This window comes from Etheostoma spectabile, chromosome 17 (assembly GCF_008692095.1).
Source record: "Etheostoma spectabile isolate EspeVRDwgs_2016 chromosome 17, UIUC_Espe_1.0, whole genome shotgun sequence".
Classification (NCBI taxonomy): Eukaryota; Metazoa; Chordata; class Actinopteri; order Perciformes; family Percidae; genus Etheostoma; species Etheostoma spectabile.
The window spans coordinates 4,186,321-4,199,055 of NC_045749.1; the positions used below are offsets into that span (position 1 = coordinate 4,186,321).

The 12,735-nt window shown below is 40.0% G+C and overlaps 1 protein-coding gene across 8 annotated transcripts in view; it reads left to right on the top strand.

Annotated features, from left to right (window-relative positions):
• Nucleotides 1-12,735, top strand: part of ehbp1 (EH domain binding protein 1) — a 147,587-nt gene that overhangs the window by 95,369 nt on the left and 39,483 nt on the right. For 6 of the 8 annotated variants that reach the window (XM_032540855.1, XM_032540856.1, XM_032540857.1 and 3 more), the window contains 3 exons: nucleotides 3,338-3,488; nucleotides 5,857-6,129; nucleotides 9,020-9,174. In XM_032540855.1, the coding sequence (XP_032396746.1) occupies nucleotides 3,338-3,488; nucleotides 5,857-6,129; nucleotides 9,020-9,174 (579 nt within the window). The remainder of the gene's footprint in view (nucleotides 1-3,337; nucleotides 3,489-5,856; nucleotides 6,130-9,019; nucleotides 9,175-12,735) is intronic. The other 2 variants (XM_032540860.1, XM_032540861.1) reach the window with 2 other exon arrangements.

Consider the following 12,735-nt stretch of genomic DNA (forward strand, 5'->3'; position numbering starts at 1 on the left):
CCAATTCCTCGTCTCTCCTTCCAAACACATTCTCATATTTTCTAATCAGCGGCTCTGTAGCTGACCAAGCTAGGCGCAAGTCAGATGCATTTTTCTATAGCCTTAATCCTAGCCTCTGGAGAGGCAAAGTCAATTTCCCATTTCCTGTCCCCAAAATGGCCGACAACAATAATGCAGTGGGATGTTTTTCGAGTGTGTTGGGGCCCGTGCTGAATGTGTGTATATACATACAACACACAGGCACACTTAAATTGATAGTTGTATCCATATCTGTAAAGGCCAGATTGGATATCAGAACTAGTCCATAGCCGCAAGGCCATCAGTGACATTACTGGTTATCATATTGCATTTATAAAAGCAGGGAGACACCTGCATAGAAAACATAGTGAGAAAGAACGTGAAGATGGAAAGAAAGAAATACTGGAAGAAGACAACAAACAAGCATAATATATTGCTATATTATTGATTAAAACTAAACACAACTAGCTTACCTGTAGAGACCAAGATTTTATAGAAACTATTGATTACCAATAATATATACGTGTGTGTGTGTGTGTGTATGTGTGTGTGTGTATGTGTGTGTGTGTATGTTTGTGAGTGTGTATATATATATGTGAGTGTAACCATTCCCGTTGTTCTTATGTTTCATTCGGTGGTAAATAAACCACTGAAACGATTTTGGAAACATTATTTTAAGGTACAGAAGCATCCTTGGTGTTGGATTGATCGATATTGAAATCATTCAATATCAATGAATAAGGTCTCTGTTGTATTACTCTGTTGCAAAGTGGGATGTAATCAATGACAAAACGATGCCATGTGGCAGAAAAAAAGTTGTATTAGGTTTACTGAGTATAACACCCCAGTATCCTCCACCCCCCAACTTATTGGTTGATTTTAGATATTGGTATATTTTGTTTTGTCTGGTAAAGAATTTTGTAACTTGGGTTTGGAAAAGTGCTTAACAGAAAAAAAAGTTTAGGATACCATCTCCCATTTTCTTTACGATAATAATTTCCTCCTTTGTTGCTTGGAATTTTGCTGAATGAGAGCTGGTAAAGAAGTGTGTGTTGTTATGCTTTGACACAATACTTTTCTACAAGCAGTATCAACATCCCATTTCCTCTCGGTCTCCACACTTTTTATCTTTCTCTCTCTTTCTCTCTCTCTCTTTCTTTATCTATCAATCTCTCTCTAAGGTGTGTTCCCTTCTCCCTGTGGGCACCCCCTTGGGCTCTTTCTCACACACACACACACACACACACACACACACACACACACAGTGCATTAGGGTTGCTGTCATTTACAATATAGCCCCATTGTCCCAGCCTAACAATGGCTACAAACAAACAATTGACATGGAAATGGAGAGATGTAGCTCATTAGCGGGCGCTGCTTGTTTTGTTAATGGATAAATGGGCGGCTTCAATAGGCCAGCCCTAAAACCCCTACCTCAATATGGAGAAGCCTGATTAACAGGAAACCACAGGGAGGGAGAACAGTGACAGAGAAATGCAGCTTCACTCTCCCTTGGGTCATATGTGTTTGTGTATGTTTGGGAGAAGGGGGAGCAAGGAGGAGTTTTAGAGTGTGTAGTTGTTTGTGCTTAGGTTGAGCTGTGTGAGACGAGTTTGTGCAAGATGGAGTTTGTGTTAGTTTGTGTGCCTCTTTACTTCTGTTGTTTTTGTCACAGAGGCTTAAATCATCCAGGCAGTATTCAAAACAGTATTTTTCACCGTTGTCTCATCCAGAATTGACTTCTCCAGTGAATTTCTCTTTGGCTGCAACAATTCCAGTCTTAAAAATGTCACAACTGAACCGCCTGAAAACTTTTTGAATCAGTATGCTCTCTTACAACGTAATCTGCTTTTTAAAGCAAATTTGAATCGTTTTTTGTTTTGTTTTTTATCTTTTGTGTCCCTTATTTGTCTGTAAACGATAGTCTTATTAAAATGAACTGTCTTGGACATTTGTGTATTCATGCCTGGTTACCATATGTGCTTGGTCTGTGCATTGAGTATGTGCTTGGTTTGGTCGTCATCAGTTAAGTGTTTGTCAGTTGCCATCATCAAGGTTTTCCTGTTTGCTCTGTATGTGTGTGTGGTGGTCTGTGCTATCAGTAGGATCAGATTGGATCGGCCTGAAAATGGCATTTCTGCCATTACTCTGATGGTGACGGCTCAATACTGTATTTCTAGTGCCAAGATATTTTGTGTGTGTGTGTGGGTGTGTGTGTGTGTGTGGGTGTGGGCCTATTTTAATAGATCATTATCAATCTTTTCTTTTCTATGTTGTGCACCTCTGCCTGTTAGTATTGAAGCACTGCTCTCGTTATATAAATAAAACTTGTCTGTTGTCTGGTTTGTCAGCTATCTACCAGTTAGTTCCAACTCCAACCGATATTCTGATATGTCTTCTCTCCAGCGGATCCCAACATGTCAGTTTTAGGAGTCACATTCTCCCTGTTCATCTTTCAGTCATGTATCAATCACTTAAAGGTGCCCTGCCACACAAAACCGTTTTTACTTGCATTTTTTAAAATATGTTAGGTCCATATGTGTTTGTGTTATGTTGTGAATGTGAAGATGAACTGCTTCCTCCTCTGTCGGCTCTAGCCACTGAAAAGAAATCGGTCGAGAAATCAGGCCAATTACAAAAGCTGTTCAGTCTGATGTCATGTTGCCTGAACTCATTACTATTCATGAGCTTGCCCAGCGTGCTGGGTAAAGGATGCTGATAGCCAGGCTCTCATTGGCTAGTTTTTAGCCAATCAGAGTCAAGCAGCTTAGCTCATTAAATATTAATGAGAACTTCCTGCAGGCTTTTTGTATTACGCTAGAATGACTTGAAACAAGGTAAACAAGGCATTTTTTTCACAAAAAATGTTATAGTCCATGGTACAAATTCAGACAATACCACAAAGTAAGGAAATATGTGTGGCAGGGTAACTTTAAGCTTATCAAGTTTATAATTTGGAATCAGGACCTTCAGTATTTGGATCAAGTAGCTTGTGAAAATGAAGGTTGGTCAAAGTTAGAAGGCTACAGCTATTATTTCAATGTATATTGAATCAAGATTGTACTCCCAAATGCCTAACATTAAAAGTCTGATCTGGATAGGGGCCAAATAAAAACTTGATCAGGACATCCTTAATAATCTATAAATATTATGTAATATAAACCTGTGTGGCTACTGTAAACAAGCATTGCTAATTATAAAACACCTCATCTAGATTATGGATTTCATTCTTTACGATTTCTTCTCTGGACATTTACTGTACCTGTACAAGAGTAACTGAAATTCCTATTTTCATGTTTATTTATTTTTATTTGTGCAGGAGCGGGATGCAGAGCGGCGAAGACAGCTGAGAGAGCGAGCCAGGCAGCTGATAGCTGAGGCTCGATCTGGAGTCAAGATGTCTGACATGAGCCTGCTGGATGCATCCAGCACTGAGAGAGGCAAGGCCAACAAGGCTAGCCCTGCTGGAGGTCAGCACACATCTAAACAGTCATCTAAACACACACACACACACACACAGCAAACATAAACACCTACACTTTATAGACAAAGCATTTTTATTAAAACTATTTATCCTCATGAAAACACTTTTAGTTTTGTAAAATGGTCTTATATTTACACATACATTTGCTAACAGTAATTCAGGAGAAAAGTCACACTGATGTTGACATACACTCACTTCATCCACACATGCTACAACTCACATTTCCATTATGCTCTCTAAAGGGGTTCTGCCTAATCCTCAGAGAAAAACAAAATGCCATTTGACAACTGCCACGGGTCTAAAATGCACCCTCCTCATTTTCAGAACGGCAATTTACCCAGCGACTCCTCCCTCGTCTCGTTCGCCCAGTAATTGTTAATCAACACAACACATTGTGCGGCCAAATTATACTTAAAATACCAAACACTTCTAATAATGTCTTGCAGGGGTAGCAAATGATGCCATGTGCATTTCCCACTGCTTTCCATTTCTTTAAAATTGGGGTTATTATAATAATGACCATTATTAGGACTGTCTAGTCATTTGTTTCAGATTCCTCCACATTTCAACCTTCTTTTGGTTGTTCTGTTCCGGTAGACCAGGTGCACTGCATGCAAATGAAAGGTGAGTGTAGAAGGTGATGAAGGGTTTAGAAAGCAATAGGAGTACTGTAATTATGATCAAGGAGAAGAAGCGATGAGGCCTTTTGATATGAACAAATGGAGGGACTGCCAAACATCGAGACATGGCCTCTTGTCGTTTGCGAGGAGCGATTATTTTCTTTAAATTACTAATCTGATTAATCTGTTAATTCTTTAAAATGTATGAAAAAAAGTGAAAAGAATTTGGTGGTGGTGGGTTCCTGGGATGAGCAAAAAAATAAAAAGCGTATGACCCTAAACAACTTTGATGTGAGATCAGCGACTTGTTAGGTAAAACAACAGAAGAAAGACAGTGAGGCAGAGGAAGGGTAGAACTTGATTTATTTGCTCTTTCAGCATTTCTGAATTGGACTAATTGTTGATCTCATTAAAAATGGAGTTGGAGGAAAGAACGAAACAAGAGAGGAGGAGGAGGAGGTGAGGAGACGAGAGAAAGGCTGTTGGCTGTGATACACAAGGCCTGCCGAGCAGAACGGCTAATCCTAGCCCCCTCTCTCTCTCTCTCTCTCTCTCTCTCTCTCTCTCTCTCTCTCTCTCTCTCTCTCTCTCTCTCTCTCTCTCTCTCTCTCTCTCCCTCTCCCTCCCTCCCTCTCTCCCTCTCCCCTCAACACCATTCACAGTCCTTTAATGCAGCTCATGCTGCCCCCTCCAAGTGTCTGCCTGCAAAGAAACTTTCCAAACTCCATCACCATGGCCTCCCATTAATTAGGCCCCAGCCAACCACGCAGGAACGGCACTTGCGAGTACGCTTCGCATCGCAGCTAGCAAATTAGAAAAGAAAAAAAACCAACAGGAAATGCTGTTTTTTTTTCTCTTTGTTCTCGGCCTCTACCCACCAGTAGTAAATAGCAGAGGAGGGAGCTTGCAATGTCAGACGCTGTTTACTGATTGTTTTGTTTTAATCCATGGTGGGTTTATCCATGCAGCTAGAGCTGCTCAGGTCTCCATTAGAATTTCTTCCAACATGTTTTTTATTCTGTTGTTCCTAATGTGGAGACACAGTTGTTTCTATTGAGCCCCTCAGGAGACTTAATGGAATATGTGCTTTCATGTTTTTGTGGTTTTTGTTTGCCCTGCGTCTTTTATCTGGAACAAGAAAGGCAGGCAACAGATCTTTGAGTGAGGGGAATTCAACGGAGGTCTCGGTTTCACTTTGTGTGTCAGATATTTGTGCGCTGATGCACATGAACCCTTTGACAGACAGACACTAATCAGTCAAAAGTCCCTCCTTGTCTCTCAGGTAGAGTCTGCTTCCTATTCATACCAGGAATTTGGATATATTTTACATGTATTAGTTAGTTGCACACACTTACATGCAATATTCCTGCATAGACACACTAAGTCCCCTAGTCATAACAAGTGCACTAAATATTATGGTGATAATCTATTTGCAAACAGAACTAGTGTCAACATCCCATCAAGTGTACTGGGATTCATAAGGGGAGAAGACATGTTATGGTGGATTATACGTTTAAGACAAGGACTATTGAATCGGGTCACTTAACATCTACTTTAACCACAGATTCTCAGAAATCTCTGTTTTTGCACAAACTAACCAAGATTCTTTTTCGGCACTACTGTCTTCATTTTGGCCTTTTCATTCTTTTAACACCTGTCCTTTTACTTCTCTCTTTTTTTCCCCTGTCTCCCTGATTCACTCCCTTTTATATTTCCTCGTCTCCGTACCCCCAGATGTTTTGGATGGAGTGAGAAGTCATCATGAGGATGATGATGTTGATGGTGAAATGGGTGAGGATGAGGAAGTGGGGAGGGCCAAGGAAGAGCAGGTCCATTTTGGTGATGATGATGATGATGATGATGATGATGATACTACTGCTGTTGCTGCAACATCTGCATCCGCGCTGGTTACTAACCCACTGCCACTGGAGGCCCCTCGTCCAGCCACCTCCAGCACCCACGTGCACCTGGAGCTTACTAACCCCGGCTCTGAGCTAACTTCTCTGGGTAAAATCATTGGCTGAAGCTGTGTGGGGCTGCATGGTTCACTTGGTCTTGTTTGTACATTTTTCTAACTCCTCTTCCTCTAGGTAACTCCTTTACCTGCGTGGATCTTCTTTGTGTTTTCCCTACATATTCAGGGGTCAATTCTCATATACTGTACATACCCCAAAGTAAACTGCCCTCATCAAAATTTGAACAGTCTGATCTAAACTTAACCCACTCACTTATTCACTTTTTTACTCACATTTAGCTTATTTTGCAACTCACTTAAGTGCATGCCGTCTATCTTTCAATGCTTTATCATGACTTATCCACTACTTACTCGCCCCTCTGACTCATGCATCCTATTGGCTCCTTACTCATTAGTGCTTCACGCAGGAGGAACTGTGCTGCTATATTGTTGTTTTTTGCATTTTCTTTCATTGAAAACTTCTTTAAGTAGTAATTAATAAACTCTAAAAAGTGCTCCCTAGACAAAAATAAAATCATATCTTCAGTAAAGCATTTGCTCAAATCTTCAGAGGTAAACTAATTACTTTGTTTCGTATTTAATTTATTTTATTTGCTTCCTAAATATCCTGCCGATGTGAGATAGTTGAGAGTACAGTGAAGGACAAACAACATGAAGACAGACAAATGCTTCATCCAACTTTGAAGTACAGTATCTCTGTGCTTGTTTTTCTTTTAACCGTTTGTGTGTTTCTTATTTTTGTTCTTTGTTGGTGCAAATATTTATGTAGTCTTGGGATAAATGGATGGTGGTGATTGTAACACCAAAGTACCTGATACCACACTTCATCCTGGAAATATTTCTCTTCTAAATGTTCAGTTTTTGCCCATGTTTGTGACAAAGTTCAAGAGTCTGTGGTGTGCGTGTGCGTGTGCGTGTGCGTGTGCGTGTGCGTGTGTGTGTGTGTGTGTGTGTGTGTGTGTGACAGAGGGAGGTGACACATGAAACGGTTGCCCTCCTGTTCTTTCATCTTCTTCAGTGCAGTGGTTTGGCCTGGCAGGGAAGCTGTGGTCACCATTCCCTGGAAAATAAAACTGGAACTGGAAGGCAAAGAGAGAGAGGGTGACTGGGGGAGCAGGCAGGAAAGGACAAGGAGAATGAATACATAGAACAAGTTAGGGATGAATAGAGTTAAAGGGGGGGAGGAGGTAAGGTTTGACAGATGGAGGGAGTTGGCAACCGAATTGCAAGTTAGTGTTGGAGATAATTCATGTAAAAGTGTTTAGAAAGGAGAAGACTATTTCAGCATTGATGTGAAAACTTTTTGGCTCGTAAAGGTTGCTAATCAGATCTTATTTGGAGAGAATTTTGACCTAAATACAACAAGAAATAAAGATTTTGTGCAAAGTTGGTGATGGTTCTAACACAAAACCATATGGTAGTAAAGTTGATTTGAAAAAGATAGACTCAGTTGCCAGGCTAATTCCTAACTAAAACTAATAAAGTCTAATATAACAGCCCTGGAAAAAACTCTACTTTCAGGAAGATTATAATGTTCATTTTTTGCTGAAACAGGCCTAGAGAGGTGTTTAACTGTACGGTTGGTCAAGATGAACTTTATTGTCTCACATTGTGGGATATTTGTCTTGGGCACTTAACCCATGCTGCAGCCATAAGAAACACAAACAAACAGACAGCATGTGCAAACACCATAAACTGTACAATACCACACAACAGACCGCACTATGGTCCTGATGGTGTATATGTTTTAGTTTAGTTTAATGAGTTTGAACATGTAAAACATTAAACTAAAAAAATGTATATACTGTACATACAGTCATGCATACATATAGAAATAAAATGACAGATTAATAAGGCCATTTACATATCAGCGCAATCTTCCAAAGATTGAAAGTCATTAAAACAAAAAATTCCCATGTTCAGAAAGGAGTAGGAAGAAGTTGATAAACAATTTATCAGGTCCTACCCCATTTCTCTACTTTTATTCTTTAGTAAATCTTATGCTTCAGTTATTTACACATCATAGACACAGATGCATACATACATACCTACACACATTTACACTGATTTTCTTTTCTTCCCTTTCTTCTTTCTATACCATCTATATCAGATTAAATAATAACACATCCATACTAGACTTAGTATATAGAGACATTAGTAAATAGATTTGTTAGTATATAGATATATTAGTATATAAATTCCAAGAAACCATACAGTCATTATACAATACTATCACTTGAAATCCTTTTTGTATCCCTTTAATATATTCAGTATGAAGGAACAATACAACGTGTACAATGAGTGTTGATTAACACACTCTTGAAAATGAGGCATGCTCCCCTCTGTCTATCTTTTTCTGGTTTTCTTTTTCCCTCCATCTTGCCCTGATGTTACCATGGTAATAGTCCCATCAATGTACACTCAGTACCTCAGCATCTCTCTGCAGTACAAACAGGACTTAAGGCTTCCTAGTCTGTCCAGATCCCTATCTTTCTCGCACATCATCCCTTCCCACTCATGTGTTCGTGTGTATATATTCCTATCCGTTGTGGGTGGTGTGTGTGTGTGTGTGTGTGTGTGTGTTTGTGTGTGTGTGTGGTGTGTGTGTGTGTGTGTGTGTTGTGGTGTGTGTGTGTGTGTTGTGTGTGTGTGTGTGTGTTGTGTGTGTGTGTGTGTTTGGTGTGTGTGGTGTGTTTGTGTGTTGTGGTGTGTGTGTTGTGCCGCGCGCGCGCGCATACACTAAGTGTCTCTGTGTCCCCGTCGTTACTAACCCTGTATTTGCATGTACCGTATGTGACATGTAGGGTTTTAGCAAATGTCATGATAGTTGTGTAGTTTTGTTTTGTTCACTTTTCTGCTTTGTTTATGCTTCATTGTATTACACTGTTTGTACTCATTCTCTCTCGCTTTCTCTCTCTCCAGGTACAAACAGTAAGCATGTGGATCTGAAGCTGAAGAAGCTGGTGGAGGTCAGCCCAAGAAGAATCCCCTCCCCTTCATCCCCGTCCTCCACCTCCTCCTCATCCTTACCCACTACCTCCTCCACCTCCCCAGTGAGTCCTACAGAAGGACTGGAGGTACGCACATACTCATCTGAAAACACCCACTGTGTATCTTTATTTTCTTCCTCTGCACCTCTCTTTCCTTTTATCTCTGTCTGTCTCTCTCTCTTTCTATTTTTTCTGTCTCCCCTCTTCTCTCCACACCATCAAAGGGTCAGTCCAATCAATCAGGTCCGATTGACCCTGGTTGTCAGCCGGCTGACCCTGTGTACACATCAGTCGGTGGGCCACTTCATGTAAGACCATAGCTTATCCCTCTCGTGTCCATATGAGTCTGTCTAAAGCCACCAGACACACACATTGGCATCATGATGCTCTACATTACATGTAACAGTTCCCTTCTATTAGCTATGACCTTTTCAGACAGTTGTGTGTGTGTGAATAAGTGGAGAAGGGGGTTGTTGCTGCTGCATGTGTCTGTCTTCTGATGTGAATATTGAGTCAACAACAAGTAGTCGGCCAGCCTTAACATCTGTTTAATTGATTTTGAATGTCAAGTGAAATGAGGTGTGCGCTTGTGTGTGTGTGTGTGGGTGTGTGTGTACACAAGTGAAACCCTCTGTGCTTATGGCGACACAGGGTGTCTTTGATCGTTGATTCACATAAACACCCTCTTGTGTTCAAAGCCTAAAAGGTTAAGTCCTTTATGGCCAAAAGAGTGCATATGTGTGAGTGTGTTACCACTTGACCCTCACAGAAGTAAAATTGCCATTTGGTTGAGACCTATCCAAAACACCTTAGTCAAATGTGCGTGCATTCAGTGGCTGCCTGATTTGATCATTGAATTACAACAGTGAAATATAAACTTTTCATGAGTCAGCGGTCTTCAACATCTTACATGTTAGCCACATCGCCATTACAGTATGAATGTGTGTGGGGGGGATATTAGGCAAATGCTCTCAAGATGAAGGCCCTTGATAAATGCATTACATTCAACAGCTATTTTTGAAGATGTCACCTGGCTATCTCAACAGACTTTAATTGAAATTTTTAACAATCAACAAACAATGAGTTTAAAATAATATCAATAGATTAATTAGATTGTGAACTACAGTCTAACTAATTATAACCTTCTTGTTATGAATATGTATGGTTTGCACGGGAACTAAAAAATCATTATTAGTTGTTGAGTAGCTGTTTAGGGTTAAAAGTGCAACAGGTACAATTTTTGTGAAATTTATCAAGAAATAGTCGTAAAATATCATGTGTTTGATTGGGTTGTTAAACAACACCAACAACTCTAAGGAAACAAATAGGTGCTGAATCTTCTAGCATAATTTTTTTTTATTGTTATCAAAAATGTAATTATTATTTTTTGGTGTATGTGCAGGTTTATAAACAAAAATTTTAAAATAAAAATAAACTGTCTTATCCCAGGAGAATTGTTTATCCCAAAAATCCTTCAGGCAGGTGGAACAAACGCGCGCACATACACACACACACACACACACTCTCACTCCCTCTCATTAGTGATTGTGTGTATGCGCAGTCTCGGTAAGCCCACGATAAGGACATGCGACGCTCAGCAGACTGCATCGTTAGTCACGCAGCATTCACAGACTCACACGCACCAAAAGCACAGAATCCCCACCACTGCCACAGAGATGGTAGCAGCGATAAGAGATCGAAAGAAAGAGAGTAAAAAGGGAGAGACTCCCCCAATATCTGCTTGTCCCAGAGTGTAAAAGGGAGGCAGAGGGGTAGAGGGGTAGCCAAGTGGGCAGGTGCTCTCTCTCTCTCTCTCTCTCTCTCTCTGTGTGTGTGTGTATGTGTGATTGTATAGTTAGTGTTTAAGAAGGTGTTTAAGCCCAGTAGAGGTGTTGTCTTTGGTCATTATCATATTGGTGTGTTTATGTGTGTGTGGTTGTAATGTGGCAGCAGTTTAACATTCAAGCAGTGCTGTTTAACCTCTGGTTGTAGTCCACTGAACATGTCAGATTCACAACTGTTAAACTATAAGTAATAATTGGGTAGACGGCCTCAGTGTCCTAATCAGTCTCCCCAGGGATTTACTCTTTTGCTAAATCAACAGTTCACCCGCCAACACACTCAAATGTATTAAAAAACAACAACAAGTCCCTCTCCTGAAATTATGACAGTGACAGCAACATTAATCCAATAAATCCTTTGACATCCAATTATTAGTGTTTGTTATACTTTTCCAGCAAACAAACGTATGAAATATTCATAAAATCAGTCACTTGATGGACTACTGACCGTAGCAACTTATGCTACTGTGAGTACTTTGTTGAATGGGTGGCGGGAATGGAAATCAAACTCTGAAAAACTGTGTTTTGCTTTGCCTATGTGACCTAAAGTACACACTATTTACTTTATATTCCTTTAATGAAAGGCATCTATGTATATAATTTGACATTTTTAATTAATAACTGCCACACCACCACAACATTGATTGCTTAATCACTACGAAATGAGTGCTTTTTGAGTACCGCCATCCCATCGCACCCAATTCACTCAGTAACCTAAACCTGTAACAATCAGTTGGAAGTGGAAGTGAAGAAGAGATGTTCATGTGAAAATATTCCCAGAAATTTCTTTTTTGCCACTTCTGCCCCAGCAACCTCTGAGAGACAGAAACTTTGAGAGACATCACATTACATATTTGTTTATTCCTTTTCTTTACAAAGTGTCACTTTTGACTGTTAAATAGTTGAAGTTGCAGTCTTAACGTTAAACCAAACCTTAATTTGGCACTGAAAACATTTTTTTGATTGTCTGGAACTGGAAGATGTAGCGATTCAATTCCGTTATATGTAGATAAGTAAGTAAAAACATTCAGACCAAGAGAAGGCTTTTATCTGCCTGTGTTTTGTCTTTGTCACTTTTCCTGCAATCACTAATTTAAATCTGCTCTTCTGCATTAGGGTTACACACAAACAGTAGCACTTTCACACATCCAAGCTCTGGTGTTATATTTTAAAATGATTAATTGGGTATTTTGTGTATACCACTTCAAAAATAAATTTGCCTCCATTTGACTTGACATAAGGTTTAAAGAGGCTGGTAGAAGCTGACAGACTAATAGTCAAAACAAAGTGAGAGCAGACTAATTGCTGACATTGTTTTTGAAAGTCAATAATCTGAAGCTAAACTAACAACTCTCCGTCTACAGCTTGTTCCCCGCCCACACTGTCTCTATTAGTTTTCACACCCTGCTTGACTATCTCCCTCCGTCTCAAGCAGTGGAACATGTTTGCCCTAATTGTCGACTTTATTACACGTTTCGCCATCTTATTAACGTTGCCACAACATCAATCTTAGCTGGAGTCGGTTTCTTTTCCACTCGGCTTGGCATATTTGGAGGCCTGGTAATAAAGCATTTCTGCACAACGTTCTTGATAGTGAAAGAAGCGAGTGTGTAGCTTTTTAACACATGTTCACTTTGAAAACAATAGCATTTTTTTGCATTTTGCATAATCTGAATATATTTTCTGGCTCAGGGTTTTGTTGAAAGTCAATTTAATTGCCTGCTTTTTGTCTCTCTCATGAGCTAGAGAGAGAATGAAAGTGTGTGTGTGTGTGTGTGTGTGTGTGTGTGTGTGTGTGTGTGTGTGT